Source organism: Erigeron canadensis, chromosome 9 (assembly GCF_010389155.1).
Source record: "Erigeron canadensis isolate Cc75 chromosome 9, C_canadensis_v1, whole genome shotgun sequence".
NCBI lineage: Eukaryota > Viridiplantae > Streptophyta > Magnoliopsida > Asterales > Asteraceae > Erigeron > Erigeron canadensis.
In genome coordinates, this window is record NC_057769.1 from 32432100 (window position 1) to 32459366 (window position 27267).

A 27267-nucleotide genomic window follows, 5' to 3' on the forward strand; every position below is an offset into this window, starting at 1 on the left:
AACATACCCACTATCATCACAGTATTCACTAGTCATTTATGTTCAAACTTTTTTTCTTTTTATACTATTCATAATTTATATATTTTTGTACCATCTCAACATTTACAAATTCATTTATACTAGTTACTGTACATTTCTTTTGAAAATCGGTAGGTTTTAAAAAGCTAGGGGTTCATTTAGTTGTGGAAAATGTTTTTTAGTTTTCCATTTCTAATTTTCTAAAAAATTAAAAGAGTTTTCCATCTCTAAAATACAAATGAAAATTTTGAAAACGTGTTCAAAACTAAAAAAATAGAAAACAATTTAAGGTTTCCAAGATATAAAAAATGAAAAGTGAAAAACAATAAAAAAGAGTTTTCTAATTTTCCATAGAAAAGTAGAAAACAAGTGTTTTCTGTTTCATGAAAAACATTTTTAAAAAACTATGATTTGAACACGTGTTTTATTTTTCATGCTTTATTTGGAAAAAAAAAATGAAAACAAAAGGTATTTTTCCAACTAAAACGTACCTTAGAGTTCTTTTTGTACAATTTTTATGTCATACTTGAAAAACTAAATGCAAGCATCGGATAAATTCTTTGCTTTTGAAAAGAAATTCTTAAAAGCTAAAAAGTATTTATATTAACGGTAACAAATCAATACTTTGATAAGATTCAGATTATTCATTAATGAAACTGAAACTTTATCGTATGTTGCACATAGATTTTGATAATTGGTTTGTAAGTTATATGGACATAGGTTACAATCAAACAGAATACTGTGCAGTTATAATATAGTAAGTTAAACGGATATAATGTACACATAATACGGTATACTTGCTTCATATCTTCGACTCTTTTAATAAAAGATGGCATGTAGATCATGTGAAACGATTGAACACTTTTCATGTGACAAAAAGAATGCACGCATAGATATGTATAGCAAGTCTTGCTCACACAGGTGTGTGTTCCAACTGTTACGATATGCAGTAGTGATTATGATACGTTCTGTTCTGATAAACACGCTTTAAAAAGGTGATAATCACACTCTCGATTAATCAGAAACAAAGAAAAGACTTGTTTGATAGAAATAAAATGGCAATATGGCATAAAGTGAAGTCAGATGTTGATATCCTATTACCTGGAAATGCAGACATCTACGGCGAAAAGTAAGGGTGGGTGACAGCTTTTTGAAAATTTCAACTTGCTAAAACAACACTAAATGATCATGTGAAACTTAATACATTTTGGCCAAACTTACAAACAACTCAAAGAACCCCAAAGATTATAAGAATTGCCTAACTAATCAGAACCATGGTGGCGGGTGTATCTTTACAAGGATGACGATCTGCTGAATGTTTGAATTGTTAAATAAAATGAAAAAAATCAAGATAAACTATGGATAATAAAATTTTACTGTTCTATCTTACTCGTAGGCTTATATTCTTCCCAAATTCACCTTCTTTCATCATTGCCACAAATTCACTGTAATCTATACGTCCATCCTGAAACCATTGAAATAAAACAAACGTATATGAGAATCGGGCTAGGTGGGAATTTCAGCCCATTTAACTAGATATGGGTTAATCCGGGCTACATTTTCTACTGACTAGAATGGTAGAATTTAAACAATTGGTCAAAAATGAATGGGTCATATAGGTTGGAAGTGACCAGAAAGGATAATGGTTAGACCCTGCCAAATTCTTCTATTGAAAACTAGATAAGTAATCTCACGATATTATTTTCCTAATCATATTTAGCACGCTAAGTTATTATAAAACTCAAGAAAATGGACTAAACATGTTTATTGCTTAACCCAACCCGTTAGGACCTGAACCTAATATCTAACCTGACCCGCCAAATCTACCACATCTACCAGATTTGGAAAGTGTAAAAGAGTTAAAATTGAAATCATGAGTAAAGAAACGAAGTACATTATCCTTATCAATGTCACGCATAACATCATCAATATGCATATCGCCAAAACCAAATTTGTCAAATGCTTGTTGAAGCTCATCTGCAGTGATGTATCCACTACCATCTTGGTCAAAGTAGGAAAAAGCAGCATACATATGATCTTCTTTATGGATTTTATTTATGTGGAGCATCGCTGCAATGAATTCTCCATAATCTATGGTACCACTATTGTCAATGTCAGCCTGAAAAATTAACGAATTCCCGAGATCAAATATATACAAGAATATAACCATTAACAAAAATTCCATGACATTGAGATGCAATTCATGCTACATAGCAGAGGTGGCAATTTGATTTTGTATTATTTTTAATCTCAAATGGATCAAATAAATGACGAGAAACTATGGATGGGCCAATAGTTATAATGTGGCCGAACGCGTATGTTTACTTCAAGCAAACTTCCCTACTTCAAAAGATAGACAAACAAGTGTTTTTGGGGCAGCGCAACCAGACCTGTTTCGACCTGTATCGACGTATATTACTATGTCATGTTTCAACTCGACCCACTTTAACCGTTTACCCAATCTATTAATATTACATAGATAAACCCTCTTAATATTAGTATTTAGTGAGACGGACTACTTTTAAATTGGAAAAATGGAGTGTGAAAAATTGGTTAACTATACAAGTGACCATGCTTCACATATCAATGGCTGTTAAATGGAGCCAGGTATACAGCGCAGATGGAGGTAGAAATTAGCATGATGCAACGCTAACCCTTCCTATTATGCTTTCACAATAAGTTCACTTTAGATCATGCAGACTACTTCGAAAGAATTAGATTGTAAACATAATATACCGCTTCCATCAGGTGAACAATTTCAGAATCCTTCAAATCGGCGCCAACTTTCTCCAAGCCTTTCTTTAGTTCCTCTAATGTGATTTGGCCACTTCCATCAGCATCTATCATCTTGAACATTTCTTTAAGTCCAGCAATTTCCTCTTCAGATAGAGTCTCGGCAATGACCTGAAATCAGACCAGGTAGCGTTTGTTCATAATGTGAAAACAACCAACACTTCAGATGTACTCGAACATGGTAAGTATGCTACACACTATGGTTTATGTTAAACATAGAGATACAAAATAATAGTTGAAAACATACTCTGATGGCTATCTTCTTGATTCTGTTCATGGCAGAGAATTGCTTCAGACGAGATAAAACAGCAGAATCAAGAGGCTTATCTGGAGCCACGCCATTCGCTTGAACCCACGGGTGACCTAAAAGAAAATTGTTGGTGAGGAAAGAATTAGAGGGGAAAACGGAAAACTTGTCAAATAAGCAAACAATACTTCGAGTTATCTGAAACTCAGGAGAATGCCTCTGCGAAAGCATAGTAGTGGTATGGAAAAAACAGCATGAGCAGCGAACAGAAACGAAAAACATAAAATTTGTATTGGAAACGAAAATGCTATTATGCGACATAGTAGAATATGCGCAAAGTGAAAAACAAGCATGGGAAAAAGTGAAGAAAACAAAATAATCCTTCACAGATACTCCTCCAACCTTTTAAGAGCTCAACTAACTTTACACTCTTTTAAAAGTTGGAAAGCAACTATCGGACCAAATTGAATGGATATTTTTAGACTTGTAATAAAGGCCACTGGTATCTAAAACTGCCCTCAATTTCCGAATTCAATCTCTGGTCTCAAAGTGAGTGAAGAAATTGAGATCTTACTTATCAAATCTTCCCTGATGACAATGTACTAATGCGCTAAACTAGTACCCAGTGTTTCTATTGCAGACAATTATTAAACTCGACCGTTAGTCAGTCCAGTTTACAATTGGCTTAGTGTAAAACAGATGTTGTAATAATCATTATACCTATCATGTGCAACACATGGCATTTTTGAAAGCACTAAACTGTAGGAGATGAAATGAGAGATCAAAATGAAAACTTGGTTTCAACTTCTTCTAAGTTTTCGCAACTTAGTCTTGTATCATATATTTTTAAAAATATTGTACACTTTTTGCTTATCAAGTTTAAAACCACCAAGAACTATTTACCTAATTGCGAAGTTTTAAAAAATAGAACTATAGTAGATTCAGGGGTCTTGCTTTGAACTTCATCTTGTGATTAATTTGTCCAACTCTCTACCAATGCAATCTTATTTCCCATATTTTTCGGAATAGATATTATAGTAACAATTGATAAGAATGATTGTAGCTAACATGTTAATGGCATGAAGTATTTAAAACTGTTCTTAAGAAGAACTTTCAACACCTGAAATGATTACAGAAGTTTCTGCACTGTAATGAGAAAACTCTTTCGACAATGGGTATACCTTTTCATACAGGAGGCTATCAAGGCTTAATATTCTTAGCTGACATATTTTCCTATACTTTAGGAAAAGATTGGATCGACATTATTGATTCATTATTTTAGGAATAGATGATTTTGTAAATAATTAGTGTATATCCTTTCCTTTGTTATCAGTTTGTAATCTCCCTATTTAAAGGGCATTATACATCAATAGAACGACAGGCATTACAAACCATAAAATCTTTTATGGCATCAGAGCCACGGTTCTGAGAACTACCTCTCTTCTTCCATTGTCTATTTTTTTTTCCTAATTCTATTTTATTCTCTTTGCTGCCAGCATCATGAGCAGCACATCCAACACTTCCGACACATCCAACACTACATCTAATACTGTTATAAACACATCCAACAGTACATCCACTGTGTCGTCCCCTACCCTACACCCAGCATATTCTGTTACAAACATTCAATCAAAAGTTAGAACCCTAGATGGCACATCTGTGACCTACTCCTCATGGGTGAAACTCTTTAAATTTCAAACCGCCGCTGACCGTGTTGTCGATCACATTGATGGTACCTCGTCCCCGCAATCTACGGATCCTGACTTATTTGGCCTGGAAAGAACTGGATGCCTTAGTATCCCAGTGGATCTACAGCACCGTCTCCAATGATCTACTGACCCGTATCCTTGACACCGAAGCTACGGCTCGTGCAACTTGGTTGAAACTCGAAAAGATTTTTCTCAGCAACAAAAAGGTCAAAGTTGTTGCCCTGGAAACCAGATTTGTGAATCTCACTCTAGCAGCCTGCAGTTTAGTTGATGATTATTGCAAGCAACTAAAAGACCTAGCTAACCAATTGACCAAGGTTGATCAGCCAATCACTGAATCCCAACTGGTCTTACAACTGGTTCGTGGTCTTCCACAAGAGTTTGACGCAACTGCACAATTGATTAACAACCAGAATGTAAATTAGGACCTTGCAAAGGATATGCTGAATGATGAAGTGATTCGACAGGCTGCGAGACAGCAACCTTCTATTTTTGTTGCACCACCGGCACCAAACCGCTCCTCCCAAACCGCTCCACCTCAAAGGTCCCCTGCCCCACAACAATCGGACAACAACAACATCCAAGATTCGTTTCATTCCAATTACCAAGGCCGTGGTCGGGGCAGAAATTCATATCGTGGAGGTGGAAGAGGTCGCAGCCGAGGAAACCCTATAGGGACTCCCTGGTCTTTCACACCTCCAAATCAGCAGTACCCACGGTACCCACAATGGGCTTGGTGGAACACACCACCGTGCCCATACCCGACCCAAACTAGTTGGCGCCCATCACAGAATCAACCCGTTCCGGCGGCCCATTATGTGGGCCCAACACCTCTTTATCAGCCTGCACAGCCAACCGGATATGATGCACTGAGCCCATCAGACCTCAGTCAGGCGTTCAACACAATGCAGCTTCAGTAAACAGATCCGAATCTGATCATGGACAGTGGTGCTGAACGCCACGTCATGGATAATCAAGGTATGATTCGACACCCTGACTCATATACTCTTAACACTGAACTTTTAGTTGGCAACGGACATTGTTTACCAATTGAGGGTTTAGGCACTGGTTTCCTTCCCATTTTTAACAGAACATACATCCTCCCAACATCCTATATAGCCCCCAAATCATTAAAAACTTATCGTTTGTCCGTCGCTTTACACGTGATAACAGTGTTTCAATTGAATTTGATCCTTTTGGTTTTTCTGTGAAGGACCTCAAAACGGGACAGCTCCTGTCCCGCCACAATAGCACTGGAGAACTTTATCCGGTCACTCCACCTACCCTTCCGTCGCAGGCCTGTTCAATCACATCTACTACTTTACCATGGCATGACCGTCTCGGGCACCCTGGCACACAAGTTTTAGATGTTTTATCTAGATATTTTCGTTTTTCTTGTACTAAAAACCAACATTCTTCATTTTGCAATTCTTGTCATTTAGCTAATAGCAAACGTTTACCATTTTATGAGTCTAATTCCTTTACTTTTTCTCCTTTTGATATTATTCATTGTGACTTGTGGACATCCCCCATTCCAAGTAAAACTGGTTATAAATACTACATGGTATTGATTTTTAATTTCTCTAACTTTGTTTGGGTGTATCCTCTGAAATTTAAATCCGAAACATTCACAAAATTCCATCGTTTAATAGCCACTCAATTCAACCGTTACATTAAGACTTTTCAATGTGGTTTGGGTGGCGAATTTGATAACCATGCTTTTAAAAACTTCGCTCATCCTTCCGCATGATCCGTCGCCTAAATGACATCCGTTCACTTCTCATTCATTCCCAATTACCACCTATGTTCTAGGTTGTGGCCCTCCATACTGCCACCTACACCTACACAACATCCTTCCCACCAAATGCCTCAATATCTATACCCCAACTTTTGCCTCATATCTGCATCATCCCACATACGATCACTTACGTGTGTTCGGGTGTGCTTGCTACCCTAATACGTCCTCCATCCAACCCCATAAACTACACCCACGTGCTATCCGTTGCATCTTCCTAGGCTACCGATGCTTTGACCCTACAACCGAAAAAGTCCACATTTCTCGTCACGTAACCTTTGATGAAAACACTTTTCCATGCACCATTCCTACCCCACCATCTACCTACACATTTCTCAACAACATGACACCACCAGGATTCACTTTCTCTCGGCCAGTCCCGCCTCCTCCTACCACAAAACCACATTCACATTCTACATCCCCTTTCCCCATTACTTACTCCCGACGACCGAGACCTCCACCGATTCCTACAACACCTCAACAGCCACCAAACTCTGGTGTCCCTGCCCCACTACAACCCCCAAATGAAGTTGTTCCGGCACTTCAACAGCCCCCACACCCTGTTGTTCGTATACCATTACAGCCCCAAAACACGGCTGCCCCGGTCCCGTCACAGCCCCAAAACCAACCCAGTACAACTCCTCTACCGTCCAGTAACCTTAAACTTACCCGTTCAAATAATACTCATCCCATGATCACCCGTTCCAAAGCTCATCATACCCATGTCTCCACCACCATTTCCCCTGTGCCCACATCTTATGCTAAGGCCTTTTCCGACCCTTATTGGTTACATGCTATGCAAGTTGAGTTTAGTGCTTTACAAGAAAATGATACATGGGAACTTGTTCCTAGACCTGATAACCGGCCGGTCATTCTTTGTATGTGGCTCTTTCGTCACAAGTTTAAATCGGACGGGTCATTAGAACGGTACAAAGCACGTTTGGTCGTTAATGGAAAATCTCATACGGTTGGCATTGATTGTGAGGATACTTTTAGTCCAGTGTTCAAACCGGCTACTATACGAACAGCCTTGTCTATTGCAGTTTCTCGTTCTTGGCCTATTCATCAATTGGATGTCAAGAACGCCCTTTTACACAGACACTTAAACGAAACTGTTTTCATGCATCAACTTCCGGGTTTTGGAGATCGACGTTGTCCTGACTTCGTCTGTCGGTTGAAGAAGTCTCTATACGGACTTAAACAGGTTCCACGGGCTTGGTACACCCGCTTTGCCACTCATATTACGTCTCAGGGATTTCGTAGCAGTGTGTGTGATAATTCCCTCTTTATTTTCTCCCGAGGGACTCAGATTGCTTATTTACTGCTCTATGTTGATGATGATATAGTGCTCACCGCATCTTCTAATGAGTTATTAGAGGAAATTATTCGCATGCTCTCACGAGAGTTTGCCATGACTGATCTCGGTCATTTGCATCACTTCTTGGGAATCAAAGTCACTAGGACGTCTGATGGCTTATTTTTGGACCAGTCTCAGTATACTAAGGACAACATCGCTCGTGCTTCTATGTCTTCTTGCAAACCATGTGCTACACCTGTCGATTTATCCACAAAGATGAGTGCTTCTAATGGTCTTCTTTTTCATGACCCCACATTATATCGCAACCTTGCTAAAGCATTACAGTATCTCACTTTTACTCGCCCCGACATCTCCTATGTTGTTCAACAAATTTGTCTCTATGCATGAACCGCGTGATCCTCACTTCACATTTATGAAGCGCATCATACGGTAATTGCAAGGTACTATTGATTACGGTATCCGTCTTGGTAAGTCTAACACACATTCTCTGGTTGCTTACTCGGACGCAGATTAGGGAGGATGCCCTGAATCCCGCCGATCCACCAGTGGTTATTGTGTATTCCTCTGTGACAATTTGATCTCATGGTCTTCCGAACGGCAACCCACAGTTTCACGTTCCAGTTCCGAGGCTGAGTATCGAGGCGTCGCCAATGCTGTCGCAAAGGTCGCTTGGCTTCGGAATTTACTTCTTGAGCATCACATTCCACTCCGACAAGCTTCTGTGATTTATTGTGACAATGTCTCCACAGTCTATATGTCTGACAATCCTATTCAGCATCAGCGTACCAAACACATTGAAATTGACATCCATTTTGTTAGGGAGAAAGTTCGAGTCGGCCAAATTCGGGTTCTACATGTGCCATCTGCTTTTCAGTATGCCGACATCTTTACCAAAGGGCTAGCTCGTCAGTTGTTTCAGTCTTTTCGCTTCAGCTTGAGCGTCTGTCCACCGCCCGCTCAAACTGCGGGGGAGTCTTAGCTGACATATTTTCCTATACTTTAGGGAAAGATTGGATCGACATTATTGATTCATTATTTTAGGAATAGATGATTTTGTAAATAATTAGTGTATATCCTTTCCTTTGTTATCAGTTTGTAATCTCCCTGTTTAAAGGGCATTATACATCAATAGAACGACAAGCATTACAAACCATAAACTCTTTTAAATATGTGTTTGTGAATCATACGCAATAGATTTAATAACGGATACATGCATGCATGTTTTCAGAGCCATGACACACTCAATAATAATAAGAAAGGTATAATAATAAAAACTGGTATTACCACCATTATCGTAAAATAAAGATTAATACTCACGAAGAACTTCAGGTGCTGTCAGCCTCCTTTTGGGATCTCTTACAAGCATTCTCCTTACCAGATCTTTTGCGCTTTCAGATATGCTTGGCCAGGGTTCTGATGCAAAGTCGAGATCACCTTTTAACACCTGCTCAAATATTCCTTGTTCCGTTTCTGATTAAGATCACAATTCAACAAGAAAAAAGTAAATGCAACCTTTGGACAGTATCATCATGTAAAACCATAACAAAGAATAAAATGGTCAAATTCTCACCATCCCAAAATGGTGGAACCCCACATAGTAAAATATATATGATAACGCCAGCACTCCAAATATCACATTCTTGGCTATAGAATTTCCGCAAGACCTCTGGGGCGACATAGTAAGGGCTCCCAACCATATCAGTGAACATCTCACCTGTATGGATACAGTTAGCAGATATAGGTTCAGTTTGGGAAGAATTCTATGGATATCAGATTTATATGCAGAGGAACACAAAAACAACTATTATCGCAATGAGATATTTACTGCATCTCAATTAACAGTCTTGACTATTTTGTAATGCTTTAAGCCAGCAACTAAATTACAGATGTATATATATTGGAGAGATTATTTAAACAAGTTCATTTCATATTGTTTGGCAAGATGCTTCTAATAGAATATCAGATACTATAATTGTACAGCTCTACCCTAGTACCCTCAGATAACTGGATTTCTTTGTAACTTAATGATTTATACTACAGCTCTACTTACAAAAACAGAGAGCTCATGCCAACAACTTGACTCGACACAGTTAAACCAACTGGGCTAGTTCAGGTCCACTCACGTAGGTGGTGATCAATTATAACCTCCCTAGAACCTTCATCGTTTTTTTTCTGTGCAAACATGGCTTTCTAAATTGAAGGGATTACTAGATATACTCCAATGATGTTGCTGGTAATAATTCTAAGAAAACACTCATGTCTCAAAAATAATCCTGCAACCTAAATGAAAATGATGTACAAGGTATATAAGCATGCTTAAGATCCATCACTTATGTAATTTAATCCGCTTCGGTCTTCATATCAGATAGAAAGTGTGATCCATTATTCCATTTAGTATCAGCAGATGCATCACATGACACATTCAGGCTTAAAGCAATCATTTTTAAAAGAGCATGGCCACCTTCAAACTGGTTACTTTTTAAAAGCAGTCATTAACTTCAATTATGTAGACTTTATCTCTTTTCTAAAAATGTTCTTACATTCCTTTGTAACTTATTTATTTTTAAAAGGCATCGAATTGAAAACTGTAACGACCTATTATTTACACCAACTATCTCAAGTTAGACTTGAACCCACAACCTATTAGTCATTTAGCTGATAAGTCACAATAATACCGCTAGGTATTGAATCCTTTGTTACATTTATTTATAATCATTCCACATGTATCCAATCCAGTCAAATAAAGCATAAACACTTAAACGTAATACCTGGCTTAAAAAACATAGAAAGCCCAAAATCAATCGTTTTAAGGGGCGCCTCCTCTTGCTCATTAATAAACAAAAAATTCTCAGGCTTTAAGTCTCGATGCATAACGCCTAGAGAATGACACGCTTCAACAACCCCAACTATAATCCTGGCAAGCTCAGCAGCTTTCTTTTCCGTATAATGCCCTCTTTGTATAATCCTATCAAACAACTCTCCACCCGCACAAAGCTCCATAACAACATGTACTGCAACTGCATCTTCATAAGCAGCGACAATCGATATCACGTTTGGATGGCCTGCTAAATGATGCATTATCTGTATCTCTCTTCTAACATCCTCTACGTCCTCTTTCGTCGTCAACTTCCTTTTCGCTATTGACTTACACGCAAACTCTTTCCCCGTTTCTTTCTCTACGCACAAAAACGTCGTCCCAAATTGCCCTTGTCCTAATTTCTTCCCCAAACTATAAACATCTTTCAAATTGCCCGTTTTCCTCTGCAACACCGAATTCTGCAATCCGATACTCTGCACTCGTTTAAAATTACCAACCAAACCCCCTCGTGGTTTCTCCTTAACGTTTTCAACCGCTTTACCGGCCTCCTGACTGGACATTTTAGCAGTACCGGGAGGCGTACTTTGCACATTCTTTTGTTGTGAATTTTCAGATCCTTTTGGATCATCCGGCTTATTATCATTCGTATTGGTGTTACCTTTTGTCGGCTGGTCGGGAGCGGGAAGGGCATTGTCGGCCGGACGGCCTTTCCAAACGGCGGCCGTAACGGATTGAAGGAATCCGGTACGGCCCATAGTACTAGGGCCAGCACAATTATTTCCCATTTATTTATTATAATTATATATTTAAAAAGAAATATGAAAAGCTAACCCTAATAACAGATCGCATTGTCGTAATAACAGACTGTTGTTGGATATGCAGCTGTGTGATCTATACGTATAATAATTATATCTATATATCTTATTAATGCGTTGCAGGAATGGGGATTTGGAGGTGTAAGGAATTAGATCATGAAATTATGAGGTGATTTATTAGTGTTAATAATTAAAAACCCTAATTATTTTACTGAAGAAAAATGGGGAAAATAAGGCATTGGGATGGGAAATGGAGGGGGAGAAAATGGGGGGAAATGAGACTGAGTTGTAACTGAGTTAACTCATTTCATTTGAATACTTTTGTCTTTATTTAATTGAACCAAAGAATAAGTACAACGATGGTAACAGTCTAACAGATTCCGTTAAGTTCTCAATTTTAATTACTCGAATTATAGTCGGTAAAATAAAAAATAAAACTTTTTAAGTGTAATTATGTTAGAGTTTAGTAGTTAAAAACTAAAAAGTGTTTGGATCAAAATGATGCTAACAAATATAAATCATTTAATAAATTATTAAATAGGTCTATAGTTAATTTATTCAACTTTTAAGGTAAATACAGTATTTTACATATCAAGATTTTAAGTAAAAATTAAATTATTTTAAAGAATATACAAATAATATACTTTGAACAAGATATGATAAGGAGAGAAACTTTGAAAAAGCCTTCTATTAACCAACATAATCTATTTTAGCTTTTAATTGAAAAGAGTTTTGCTAGGTTAACATGCATAAAATAGTTATACTTTTAAGTTTAACCATAAAATTCACTCTTATAGTTAGTTTTTTCCAATTGGAAAAATAGTTACATTAATTTATATTTCCTTTATGTTTTCCATCATTTTACACTTATAACTCTTTATAAAAATTCTCACTAAGTTAAATAATCTTTGATTCAGAAAACAAAAATGGAATCAACAAGAATCTAATAGTGCGTTTAGTTCAAAAAAACTCCCATGTTTTCCATTTCATTTTACAAGAAAACATGGAAAACAAGAAACGCATTCAAATTGTATTTTTCTAGAAAAGTTTTCCTAGAAAATGAAAATTCCCCTTTTCAACTTTTGCACTAAAATTAGAAAACTTTTTTTTCAGTTTTTGTTTTCACTTTTCAATTTTCCAAACTTTTTATAAACCTAAAATTAGAAAACAAATGAATTTGAACATGTTTTCTAGTTTTCTAAAATGGAAAAATGAAAACTCCATCTTTTATTTTAAACGCGTTTTCAAAATTTTCAAGGGTTTTTTTAAAATGAAAAACCTTTTCATTTTCTAAAAAACTAGAAATGGAAAACTTGAAAACATTTTCTCAAACTAAACGCGCCCTAAATAATTTAGGTTTTACACAAATTTTGAAGACTGTTAAGCCATTAAATTATCTCCGTTATATGCAACGACGCTATATTACTGGTCCGCTTGGCACTTATATATATATTGTACAAGACTTGCAACTTGATCCTGAATATACAACGACGCTCTGAGCTATCATATGCATTCTAAATTAGAGAGTAACAAATCTGAACAAATGGGTTGCTTATGTAACCACTAATCAAGAAAGCCAACACAAAAACAATGGTTATACAAAGATATAGTTTCATATACATAATATCATATGCATAACAGAACTTAACAAAATGAGAGAAGCATTATGTAATGCCAAGCAATATACAGGAGCAGGAAGCAAAATTACCATTCCACTTACCGGCTAAATTTCATCAGATCTTATAACGACCACATCCTTATCCACCCATGCAACAAAATGACAAATGACACCTAGCTAACTAACTAGACACCCAATGGTGTGATAAAAACAGATACCATAAAGATATGGGAAACATAAATTTAAAAAAGAATAAAATATTCTAAAAGAATGAGAGTGGTATTTGTCGACGAGTTGGATGGATGCTTGAGCACAGAGATGGATACGGATAGTTGTAACTATCGGGTTTTCAAACTTGTGTGCTTGAAAGGCACCGCCATTGTCCCATTTGAGGTCCCTTGTCGAGAAGTATTAGCAAGCCTGCATTGTTCGCCAACGCAGCAAATATGTGCCTGAAGGAGGCCAGAAAAGAAGAATGAAAGCATAAGAACGATCAGGAATCAGTGAGTGAAACGTAAAAAGTTTGGAGTTGATTTAATCAATAATCAATATTTACTCCTATATCTATGCAACAAAATTTAATGTCAGACAAACAGAAGCAGTTGCATGACATGGCTAAACTAGTGAAAATCATGTTGTTTCCCCAATGATATTTAGGATTCTGGATGTACATGCAAATGATCGCTAATTCCTAATCTATTAATCGCTTTACCTTTGAGCCTAAATATTCAGATTATGTTTTACTGCTAAAAGGTCAAACGTGTAAAATCATAAAAATTGGGTAATGTATGAAATGACCAATGGTATCATATTTGAAAAAAGTAAATATTTGACCACTGTTTCTATTCAGCTCAACCTGCATGCCCGACCTAACTTATATCCATTGTGGCCTGTTACCCAAAACCCTTTTACACCTTAATATCTACCTGGATGAGAAGAAATGAAGAGAGGAGCCACAAAACGTATATCGGGAAACTATAGAAAGCTGAAGCTATCCAATGATCTAGTCAAAAGGGTATTAAACTAAACTATGTTATCAGACTATCAGAGCAAACAACTCAGCATAGTACAAAAAACTTAAACCAGTTTAAGAAAAAAAAATATTCGATACTTACTTGTTCCTTTGTCTTCTCCTTCCCCAGAAACTAAATGATGCAATCCACTGCCAATTATCACAAGATGACAGATCAGCAGAAAAAAAAAAAAAAAAAAAAAAACCCTAAAACATCTAAGAAAAGCTAACCACCACCAATATCAAATATTTAGATACATAGCAATCAAATTGTAAAATTGTTGAAGATTGATTACATAACTGTGAAGGTTAAGTTGGTCTACCTTGAAAACCGAGAAGAAAGACGAAGCCACACCAGAAGAGGGTTTCTTGACAGGCATCCTGCTTGGTGGGGATATCTCTTTGCATAAATGTTGAGCGATTTCTTTCAGCAATACCAGTTGGGCATTATCAGTTCTCATAGAAATAAGTGCCTGCCTCATGGATTCCCTATCTGCCTCAAGTGCATGAAGTCTAGCATATAGCTTCTTGACTTCTGGATCTTCAATATCATTTTGAGACGATGACTCCCTAGGACTACTCATGAAATCATCATAAGTGCCAATATTAGCCTTAGGATCATTAATTGGGTTATGTATAATATCAATAGTATAAATTCTATCACTCATCTCATCTCCATATTCTGATACAGTTTCCACCTTTTTGAGACTAGGAAATTCGTTTCCAGTCCTAGAATAATCTGGTGCCAAATCTTCCTTGATAGTTGCAAAAAACGACCCAGCACTATCACCTGAAAATCTCCTCGAATGTTTCTTCATTGGAGAATGACCAACTATAACTTTCTCGAGGACCGGTGTACTATGACCGGGACTTCTTTCCAACTGATTAATTCTTTCTTCTATATCCTTTAAAGAATATGGGGTTTCACCAAATGCATACTTCTCTATATCAACTGTTTCATTATCGTTATCCGGGTAGACTTGATTTTCATTCAGATTGTTGCACTTTAAAGGAGGGTAATCATATGATGGAAAATCAAACTGGCTTTCTAAATTTATAGCGACGCTATTCTCACGAGTCAAGAAAGTTTTCTCACCATCTGCTTCTGATTCTGTAAGCCCAAAACTTATCATTCTATGTTTATACGCCTGCACTTCACAAGTCAACGATTGAATAGATTGCTCCCTTCTGTACAGCAATTCCTCTAATGCCATAAGTTCTTGCTGATCATGAGCCATTTTCTCTTCTGTAAAACTCTTAAATTGTCGAGCTTCCATTTGAACTTCAGCTTTTTCACGCTGCAACTTCAAGATCATCGACATGGCCTCGTTAGCAGCTGATGAAGAAGCATATCTTTCCTCTTCCAAATCAGCAATGAGATCTTGAATTGTTTGTTGTTGATTGCTAACCATTTCACGTAACACATCACATTCATTTTCAATCTCAACACGTGCCACAGAAGGAATTACAAGACCTGGTATGAAGAATTTATCACCATCTTCTTCAAACTCGTCTACCTTTCGTTTCACAGACCGTAACCATGTCCCAGAATAAGACCCGTTTCTCGGATCACAATAACTACAGCCACATTCACAACATTTGACCACACTCGTTGAAGGATGCATGCTTTCTGATTCCATATTCAGACCAAATATCAGTCAAAACACCAAGAAAAACAATGCCACCTTTTATTGACCATAAGTTTTAGTTTTTCACCTCCTCATATTGATATATAACTATTCATGCCCTAACTTTTTCCCTCGGCTTAATTTCACAATAATTCATCAACCCTCCTCCACTAAAAACAACATCAATCGGACCCTGAAATAACCAGCGCATACATTCATTAGTTTAATCAGCACAAATTACCATTAAAAATTCACAATTATTGTCAATACAATCAAAACATCTGGCAGATATATGAATAATTTTCCAAAAGATTGCTTTTCCCACAACCCCAACCAGACAGCAGCGGACCCCATGCAGTAAATCAAGCTCGACTAGCGGCCAAATGATCCACTTTCACTAAGAAATTCTCCTAACAAATCAAATTACTATTTGTTTTGTAACCAAAAAACCACATATAGGCCAGCAGGTTCCTAATTGACTCCACATGCAAATTCTATATGTTATAATTACGGTTACAAAAATATTACTCCACAGGGCTGTCGTTGAGGGTGTGTGAAGTGTGCAACCATACAAGCTCTCCAAAATTAGGGGACTCCAAATTTTATTATATACAAAGTCTCATTTTAACAATTTATTATACTTCTTTGAATGGTGAATTTTTTCTACATTAGCGTCTCCTTTTAATACTTGCACCAGGTTTCCAAAATCTCGCCCAAATCTTGTCTATGGCTCTGTTACCATAACAACTTTCTTTTCTTTTTTGGGTAAAGGTTTTACCTTTTTTAAAAAAAGCAATTATCCACACATACTTGCAACAATTGCTGACTGATTGGTTAACTCAAATACCGCCCTAAACCAAACGCCGTTTGGTAAAACATTACTAAAACTTGTTTGGCTATATCAACACATATTTACAGTTCAAATTAATATGAACAAAATTTTCAGCAAATACGGCAAATCTAGCGGTTGGCCCAACTAACGATTTTTTCCGATAAGTCGGGTTCCTCCTTTCATCGAACCCGAAAAATTATTTAAATTTCATTATCCTCTTATGTTCAAAACCAACTAGGCTATATACGCATATAAATTAGGTTGCAGTTAATAAAAATAAACATATATATATTTAACAGAACATAAACTATAGGCAAATGAATTAAAAATGAATAAATTACTATATTATAACAAATTTTACATTTACAGTTAGAATCCATATCGATAAATAAACAAAATAATTAAACAATATATATATATAATTCTAGGTTAATGTATATTGGGTGAAGGAGATTACCGTAGGAAAAGAAGGTCCGTTCAGCTCATGATATGATGAAAATGAGACGAAATTGTTGTGATAAATATATTTTCCAACAGTAAAAATTATAATATAATACGAGTAATAGTTATAGAAAGGAAAAATTGGGGGGATGGGAAAGGGAGGGAAAGGAGGAAATTTTGGGGATTGTTTTGGTTGACACTATATTTATTTCATTCTAATTACGAATTAACAATTAATATATTTTTTTTAACGACCTAAATGTTTATAATTTCTTATAAAGTTATTTTTAATTCAGACATTTTGGATTCAATTTTAATCAGCGATTTGTTAGACTTCTAACTCCTTTCTCATGAAAAATACCTTAGAATTTTTATTCTTTTCTGGTTTTATGATGTTATATATGTTAAGTTTAATTATTAATTAAAATTTTGTGTTTACTTTATTCTCATTTGTACCAAACCAAATAATTCATTTTCATTAATTTTCATTTTTACTATTTTCATTATCTATTACATTTTTATAAATTTTAATATGGTATATATAAATTTACTAATGCATGTTAAGAACATAGGGTACGTTTAACATTTTTTTTTTCAAAAATAATACTTTGATATAGATTGTTCTATTTAAAATTTTGTCATTTATTCTCAATCTCTGTTTGTACCAAACAAGATAGTCCATTTTTATTTCAAATACTTATTTTCATTTTCACTATTTTTATTATCTATTATAGTTTTATTCCTTGTAATTTTCTTTTACCAAGTACCCCTTATACTATTTTAATATTACTTTTTTTTTTTTATATGGAGGATGCCTTTTTTTTTAATTGTTAAGAACTTAACAGTCAATATTTGTTTTTTTAACGATAAACTTATGTTTCAACAACCGACAATGCTATTTCAGATTTTAAAAATCACCTTAATAATCCACTCTTACGAGAAATGGGGTTAAAAGTAAGGCCAATTATTTACTTTCATATTTTAAAATTTTGACTTTAAAAGGTTTCGTTTTTATTAATCTATGAGATATATTTGCAATTCAAGTAGCAAATTTATTCCATGTTGTTGAGCGTTATACGCATGTGACTTCTAGCATACGAAGAATGATTGATGTACCTGTTACTAACAAGGAGTTAGCCTAAGTGGTACGGAAACTTGATTACTTTAAGGTCTCAGGTTCAATTCCCGCTTGGCACAAAATTCCTTTAAGGTACCTTTACCAATGAAGTTTAGACCCACATGTGAAGTTTAAATATGCATGTTCAATCATTCGCGGTTCCCAGATCATGCGGGGATTAGAATGGAGGTATTGTACCGGCATCATATAGCTCATACGGGGTGAGTCGATGAGTATCCAATTATGATACCAAGGCCAGGGTTCCCTCCATTATCCTCGAACGATTGATGTCAAAGAATAAACCATAAAGAACTCTTGGGGCTATTTCCACATTATTGACAATTTATCATGAATATTAACTCGAGTTTTCTAATCTATACTTTTATATACTCCTATATAAAAAGAATAGCGTTATCTCTCCTAGATGTTAAAATTTATACATGACGAAATTACATTTATACTCTCCTTACCCTTGACTTTTTGAACACACACAACCCACCCCTTGTTAGGATATGGTATAGCATTGCGTTTCGGGGGAAAAATAGGTATACATCGGATGATTTTGTGATGTTAATTATATCCGCTACAACGCGCAAGTACCATACTAGTATGATTTATGAATATTTATAATTTAACCGAAAAAGCTATTATGTTGGAGTAATTTGCATCAGGAACTTACAAAATTCCAAACCAAGGTTGATACGTGATATAGCCTCGTTAAGAAAAACGCAGCTTTGTTATTCGAGAATGAGTTTTGCAAAACACAGTCCTTATGGCTGTAATTAAGGTGAATCAAATAGTTGTCATTTTACATAAAATTCAAGGAATAGACTTTTAATATAGAATGTATAATGCATAGGGTATGTTTAACATTTTTTTTTTCAAAAATAATACTTTGATATAGATTGTTCTATTTAAATACAGATCTATTCAACTGATTGATTACTTCTGATGGTTGCCTTTCATTGACTTTACCAGAAAACTATTTTGTTCCACTTTTGACCAGATCCATTTGTCATTTTCTCCATTGATTTCAACATCAGTTTATTAATTGTCTTGAAGGTCTCTAAATTGTTCACATATAAAAGCAGTTAGCTAAAAGCAGTTATATATATATATATATATATATACTAGGTATTTTACCCGCACGATGTGCGGTTATTAAATTTATTTTTTGAAAATAATTTTGACACGGATAATAAAAAGAATTGGTTTAATGATAAAAAATTTATTTATAAATTACCGAGTATAATTTATATGTGTGAATAACAAACAAACTTACATGTTAATAATTTTATTGAACCTGATTAAGTTGACTATACATATAAAAATCTAAATAATATATATATATTTTTTGTCAAAATCAAACAATGACCATAAAAAATTCCATAAACCCCAAAATAGTTTATTAATATTTATATTTGATGAGAATTTATTAAAATATCTTTGCCATATATAGACTTTTTGGAATTCATTAAATACGTTTAAATAAGATAATTATTATAAAAATTTATAAAAATGACACATGGGATAAAAGCTTATGTGTCAATTTTTAAAAATAGTTTTAAATTGAAAGAGGTTTTAAAATGTTAAGATAACTACTCTTTTAATAGAGATATATATATATATATGGGAAAAGTGAGTATGAGGCTGTTATGCACCCAACTTGGGTGAAAAACCTCACACATACTAATATTTTAATATTTTAAATAAATACATGACCCCCATGATTTTTACCTTTTAAAAAAAGGTATGTGAGAGGTTTTTCACCTAACTTGGGTGCCTAACAGCCTCATATTCACTTCCCCCTATCCCTACATTATATAAATCTTACTTCAAAATTTGTTAGTTATTGCCTATGTGGCATGCTTAAAAATGCAAGAAAGCCCAAAAATCATTACAATATTGCTCCTTGGAAGGTCTACGGATTAGTTACTTTTATAAGAAGTTCAAATTTTCGAAAACGGATTAGTTATGCTTTCAAGAAGTTCAAATTTTCAAAAATTTAAATGTGTAAACGTTCGTGTATTGCTTGTGGCGGTTACTTCCTTGCATGTCTATGTCTATATAAGGCCACTTCCATTCAGTTTTAAGACATTTCAAAACATAAACACATAACAGATCAATTTTAGCATGGCTTCACTAAATCATGTTTCAATTAGAAATTTGCGTCCAAATAATAAGCCATGTACGATAACGGTTAGAATTTTGCGGCTATGGAAGCAACCTCTATATGGAGATATTAATAACATAGGTAGTATTGAGATGATCCTGATGGACGAACATGTAAGTATTCATTGTTTGTGAATTTTTCTTTTTTAATTAGATTACTTTTTAACATAACTTTCTTTCGAATTTATAACTAGCTTTTTAACATTCTAATGTATAAACATTTTCATTTTGACAATTTGATAAAGTGGTTGTTGTTGTTGCAACAATCGGTTTTATTCCAACCGACCAGTTATGGTATTCAATGGAATGTGTGAACTGTTCTCAAGAAGTTAAGTTGACCGATCTCTATATGGATGAAGTCGACATTATTGATGTTTTAAGGGACAACAAAATGTAGGTTTGTTGTTCATGTAACAAGGAAGGAGTTCTCATTAATCCTAGGTATATATTTATATTTCATATTAAAACTCTATAATCATTAAGTTGTGTGGTAAAATTGGATCTTTGTTTTTTTTTGTAGGTTTAATGTGCAAGTTAGGATTGTAAATGCCACTGGTGCTATTGGAGTTAAAATGAATGATCAACAAATTTCAAATCTTATACAAAGAACAGCCTATCAAATTTGTGATGAAAATTATGAGGTATATTTGGTTTATTTTAGTGCTAAATAAGACTTTTCTATGCATTTTAAGTCATTAATTTTTTTTAAAATGGTCATTAGTTGTAATAGGAGTACATTTACTTCGCTACATGCATGCTTGAACTGGTGTTAAAGAAATTATTTAAGGTTATAGCGCATCTACGTGGGTCTATATATCAAAGTGGGGAAAAATTCATAATACCTATCACATCCAGGTAACCAACATAATCCTTCTTATATGCACCTACTATGGGCAATCAATTTTATAATTTCTCTCTGGCGTGCAATGTACGCGTTTTAAGCCCTCGTGTGTCATTAATAAATCCCAAGGTATATCTAGCATTCTTCTTCTTTAAATTAATCAACTCATAAGAATATTTTTATTATGTCCAACTGAGTTATATTTATTCATTGATACAATCTTAAGATAAGGTTTAAGAAAGATTATTTAGGGTTGTCCGTGCATCGCACGGGGTCTAAGCACTAGTATATATATATATAAACTCACTAGTATAATCTCAATGTTCACATATAAAAGCAGTTAACTAAACAGACATATATAATCAACCTAAACAATTAACAGACAAATTAAGGTGCAAAATAAGTTAATTGCTGCAAATGTTATACATCTTATGGTGGAAACATATGATTGACAACAGCCAAGGTTTAATTCTATGAGAAAGCAAATCATAAAGCCTGGCCGGCTAGAATAAAACACAATAATTATACTAATCAGTAATCATGATCGACGTTAGCTAGGACCAACGTGGTTCGATCCAAGCATGAGGCCGGGTTTCTGTAAGTATAATATTCGGTTTGGAAGAAATCTGCAAAACTTTCTTCTTCAATGTTGGTTTCGCCATTCTTGAATGTGTGATACCTGCATGTTTCAAGTGAATAGAACACAATCTTCTTGGAACGTAATCTTGGAAAGTATATTTTGTTTTCCATTTCTGGCTTTCTGGCTTCAACACAAAGACATGTTGTACCACAAACATAAATCATATGTTTTCCTAAACTGTCTATCTTCTTCCATTCCTTTTTAGATTCATCCAGATTGAACAACTCAGTGGATTCTCCAAGCTCGTCCATCACGACTTGAATAAGATGTTGATCACATATGGCTAGGAAGCGTTTAACAGGAGTACTTTTGCAACAACTTTTAGGAAGTTCAGCTATAAAACAAACAAGTCCTTCAACCAATTTTCTAAAGACATAAATTCCTCCATTGCCAGACAAGGCATACACATCTTGGCCATGAAATGTCGGAAATTGTAAGGTACATGGATAACGATATCCCAAGTTTAGATGAATCCAACGCCATTCCCATTTTTCTTTTGAATCTTCGCGGTAGGCGACATCACATCCAAGTAATTCAACTGATTTCTTAAATCTAGCAACAATACAAAGTGGATCAGTAGGTGGTGCCGAGAAACAATAGCCTTCTACTGAACCATCAGGCGCTTGTGGAAGCTTGCGAATATCTCTTGTGAAAGGGTTATAAAGAACCGTCGACCAATCATCTTTAAGCATCAGCAACCAACCGTATCTGGAACAACATATTTCAAAATTGGCAATCAATTTCGGAGGTGTTTTTATAAAGTACTTGTCATTAGAAATGGGATCTGTAAAAGTGATAATGCCTTGAGCTTTGTCAAACACGGCCAGCCATGGTGACACTAATGAGTGTGTCTGGAATCTCCTTAGCTCTGTCTTTCGGCTCCATTGTATCGGAGGTGCTGCTAAGCGACAACGTCTGCCTGCAGCACGAAAGTTCATGTAGTCCACACAAGAACAAAATTCTAAAATCCTTTGCAGAACATCAAACGGAATATTGTGTAGGTCTGATTCAACCGTCGTGCTATAAAAATCAACATTAGCATCTCTTACTGATCTTACAACTGTCATATCATTCATGTCCTCTTCTTGTTGATGATCACCCAGGCTGCACCAGATATCAAATTACATAATATTAGTATATGCAAGAATATAAACATGACCAACTAATATATAACTAAAAGCAATACATATAATACCTGCGTTGATCTAACACTGTCCACGCTGATACTTGCCTTGTTTGTAATAGAGAAGGCATAGAAGATAAGAGGATGTTTTTACTTTTGACGTTGTATGAATATATTACTTGACCCGTTTTGCCAACAATATGTATATAACCACCTAAGTCTGGGTCTAATTGCGGCCTATACATTACAGTAGAGTCAACACTAACAAATATAGCCACTTCAAGATCTGCAGTTTCCTCCCACATCATATTAGTCATATCTAGTTTAAACAAAAACACCTCACCAACAGTTTTTCTCCTTTCATCTTCAAATATACGAATGTAGAACAGTTCTGTTGAAAAGCCTAACATGTAACCATTTGAGATTGAGGAGCATCTTCTAAAGTCCAGACTAGGAGTTTTCACAATTGGCAATAGACTTATCACAGCCTCATTGTCATCAACAACAATGTTAACCTGTATGACAAGACGATAGAAAAGCCCGAGTGTGCATCCATATATTTTATCGTTCCAATAAGTTAAACATCCTAGGTATCCATTGCATTCTGAATTATCATCTGTAACGTGCATGCTCTTGAGCTGATTAGCAAATGGCATTTTGGTCCATCTCAATTTCTTCCTTTTACAATTTAACCGACAAAAAAAGATGATAGGTTTTCCGATTACTGCTAATAGTAAAATCGAACTTGGATCATCAGGAGGGGATGACAAACAACAATCATACGAATCACCTTTCTCATGATCCTGCAATTGTGGAAGACGGATCAACCTAGAAGTAATGGGGTTCCAAAGAGACCACATGACCATGTCTGGATTACTAGAAAGAATCAACCAGCCATGGTAACATCCTCATATTCATCTCCCGATTAATTCAGGGATTCGACACCTATATTGAGTAGACAACGGAATGTGTATGGCGTAAAAAATCTGGTTGTCGTCTTCATCTTTAGAGTTGAGGTTTTGAGCAATAAGCCATTGGTATTTTGAAGATAAGGGAGGTATTTGATCATATAACAAATCATGAGAAATCTGCTTCTCGTCTTTAACCTCCATCTAAGACGTAGATTTCAATTAAATAAATGAAACACAATCCGATATAATGTAGATGTTCTCTAATAAGAATACAATTTACTTCAATATTTCTCTAAAACAACTACAATAACAAGCATAAAAACAACTTTAAGGTTTTGCTAAATAAAGCCTTAGGGTTCATTTAGCAGTTTCCATAATTTTAATAATAAAACATAATGAAATATCTACAACACGAAATCATCAGTAAAATAATATATCAGAAAAAAAAAGAGAATTTTTATGCATAAAAGCAAAAGTTATAATGTATAGTTCATACCTCAAACTTCAAAGCTAAAACTTAAAATAAGATGAACTTCCAAAATCTTTGTGCTTTTTGTTTGAAGATATTCTTTAGGGTTTATATACGGAGTATATTACATTGCTTTTAACATATAATAGCAGGTTACCCGCCGATAGTGACGGCAAGAAGTGAGTGGATTGGTGGTTGTGGTGATGGTACCCGAAGAAGGAGGTGAGTGGCGACGTAGCGGTAATGTTTACTGAAAATGTAGTTTAGAGGTCGATTGATATATGACCAGTATCATAGACAAAGGGGGGATTTTTTAAGAGTGATATGAGGTATACCTTTTTCTTTTTTTAAATTTTTTTTTTTTTTATAAAAAAACAAGTTGGATGGAAGCCTAGACACAAATTGTGCACTTCTTTTTTAATACAAAAACATAACCTATGAAAGATACAAGTACCACTCCTAGCATTATTTGAGTGAATACTATAAATAAACTTAATACGTGAAAGTGTGTCAAAGGCCTCTTTATCGAATTCCCCAAAAGTAGAGAAAGCAAATGGTATGAACTTGTATCCGTTTGTCCTCACATTTCTATTTTTCTTCATTTTTCTTCCACTTTTAATACCTCTTTCTTTTTCTCTTAATATTAAACTAGATTATAACCCGCATAATACGTGGAAAAACAATTATAATTAATGACATGTTCAATTTTTATTAGGAGAAGTGAATACAAGGTTGTTCGGCACTTAAGCTTAGGTGTGGAACCCCTCACATACATTTTTTTTTAATATTTCTTGATATATGAATAAATGTTTGGGCCCCCATGAATTTTATGGATTAAAAAAACAATATGTGAGTGTTCCACACCTAAGTTTAGGTATCTAACAACCTTATATTTCCATCCCTCATTTTTATAATATCATAAATTGACAAATATTTTAACCATGTACGAATTAAACACTAAAAACATGAAATTACATTAGTGGTCATTTAGGTTCCAGTTAACAGTGACAAGATAGTTGAAAAATGGATACATCATCTATTAGATGTCTCGCTAAGTAATGTTTTCGTTTCATTTGATGTCTTTCATTCATCCGGATTTGTCTGCATTGTCATTGTACTTGTGTTTTAACGCTTTGATCAAATAATTTAGTTATCCACTAAAATTACTAAGCAATTTAATTATCAATCTATATATCGCATGTTATGTTAATCTAACTTAAAATTATGCATAATACAATTGCAAATTTCATACAATTATTTTTCTAATATATAATTGTACTTGTATCGGGTTGACATCCGGTTTGTTTTTCAAAACATTGATTTAAAAATAATAAACATTAATGACATAATCAAATACTTATAACCAAATTTTATTACATTATATGATAAAAATCCTACACAAAATTAAAATTTAATAGAAATGTATTACATTAAAAAAAATTATTGTAAAAAAATAAAATTGATTTTAAATATGAAAAATGTTGTAAAATATAAAAGTATTAGTTTCCATAATTTTATTATTAAAAACATTAGTTATTAATGCCTATAAAGTTAAATAGGGAAATAATAATCATTTAAATTTATTAAAGTTAAATTAAATCTAAAAAAAAAAAAAAAAGGTACATGACATCATCATTTTATCTAATGGATCTAATTAAAAGTTAAACTTCATCTAAAGGTCCATAGTTTTCCAATTATGAATTAAGGTTTATCTTTTATATATATGGAGATATTATTAAAAAATAATACAAATTATACAAAATTCAACTAATTATATATATACATATGAATCTATTTTTTAAAATATTTTATACATATATAAATTTATTTTACAACTAATGAAAAAAAAAATTAAAATAAAGCTCACTATCTAATTTCAGTCTCCCTGTCTTTGTTTTTGTTTCTCCACTGCCCACCGAATCTTTCTTCAACAATAGGATTTACATGTATTAATGAAAAATGAGTATAAGACTGTTAACACATTAAATTTAAATGAAAAATCCATCACATGTTATTTTTTAAAAAATATTTTAAATCAATGCAACAACAACAGAACCAAATCCTTGCGCGGGGTATGAGGGAGGTAAGCTGTAAGTTGTAGATAGTCTTACCTCTACACATAGGTAGAAAAACTGCTTCCATAGGGACCTCTGGGCACAAAGATGTGTAGACAGTCTTAATCAATGATTAAGCCTTTATGTTTTTCTACTTTTTTATATATTAAAAAATGGTACGTGATAAATTTTTCACCTAAATTGATTGTCTAATAGCCTCATATTCACTTTCTTCTTTATATATATACATGTTAGATTAATGGGGGAACCCAATGGTATTTCCATGAAAAGTTAGATTGAGTTCTTTATCTTGCTATCTCATATGAGGAAGAAACCAGTGACCAAGACACATTTAAGGGTGTGTGAACTATGACCCAGCTTAGGTCATCTCAAGTAGCATATATATTCAAACATACGGATCATCTCAAGAGCACATTAATAATTTTTTCAATACACTAAACTAATGTATTGAAATCATTTTGTCTCTAAAAGGGGACTCCCACACTTTACTAAATTGTCAAATCACCATTATCCAATAAAAATTTTTCTATCTCATTCTACATCAAACTTCACCAAAATGGTGGCATCACTTTCACCAAACTTTCCCAATTTTCATATCATCTTTTATATTCTATTTACTTTTAATACATAAACTTTACATAACACGTGTTTGACACATTATGAACAAAACCAAAAACCTATTCTCCTTTGCAACTTGCTTTCTTTCTCTCTCTTTTCCGAAATCCTAACCTAATCGCCACTCCTCATCAATTTCGGGTAATCATGTCAAACCAACAGCCGAACTAATCCGTTCGGTTTTTAGAAAACCAAAACCAAACCAATCATTTTAGTTTGATTTTTAGTTTTTTAGATTCGGTTCTTTTGACTTTTTGGTC

General features: G+C 34.5%; 3 protein-coding genes across 3 annotated transcripts; all 3 read right to left on the minus strand.

The window, feature by feature from the left end:
* Positions 1-1143: 1143 nt before the first annotated feature.
* Positions 1144-11689, minus strand: LOC122580897 (calcium-dependent protein kinase 20-like). Its single transcript, XM_043753042.1, has 8 exons — positions 10649-11689; positions 9451-9594; positions 9198-9350; positions 3059-3174; positions 2755-2922; positions 1913-2137; positions 1409-1483; positions 1144-1326 (listed from the first exon to the last, which is right to left on the minus strand). The coding sequence occupies exons 1-8, from the start codon at positions 11481-11483 to the stop codon at positions 1285-1287; spliced, it is 1758 nt and encodes a 585-aa protein (XP_043608977.1). The 5' UTR covers positions 11484-11689; the 3' UTR covers positions 1144-1284.
* A 1520-nt stretch (positions 11690-13209) lies between these two features.
* On the minus strand, positions 13210-17184 carry LOC122582611 (myosin-binding protein 7). The gene is made up of 4 exons (XM_043755026.1): positions 17061-17184; positions 14467-15964; positions 14247-14293; positions 13210-13583 (listed from the first exon to the last, which is right to left on the minus strand). The coding sequence occupies exons 2-4, from the start codon at positions 15781-15783 to the stop codon at positions 13481-13483; spliced, it is 1467 nt and encodes a 488-aa protein (XP_043610961.1). The 5' UTR covers positions 15784-15964; positions 17061-17184; the 3' UTR covers positions 13210-13480.
* Positions 17185-21567: 4383 nt separating this feature from the next.
* On the minus strand, positions 21568-23808 carry LOC122583065. The gene is made up of 2 exons (XM_043755508.1): positions 23010-23808; positions 21568-22918 (listed from the first exon to the last, which is right to left on the minus strand). Exons 1-2 carry the CDS (start codon positions 23801-23803, stop codon positions 21706-21708), a joined length of 2007 nt encoding a protein of 668 aa, XP_043611443.1. The 5' UTR covers positions 23804-23808; the 3' UTR covers positions 21568-21705.
* Positions 23809-27267: the final 3459 nt, after the last annotated feature.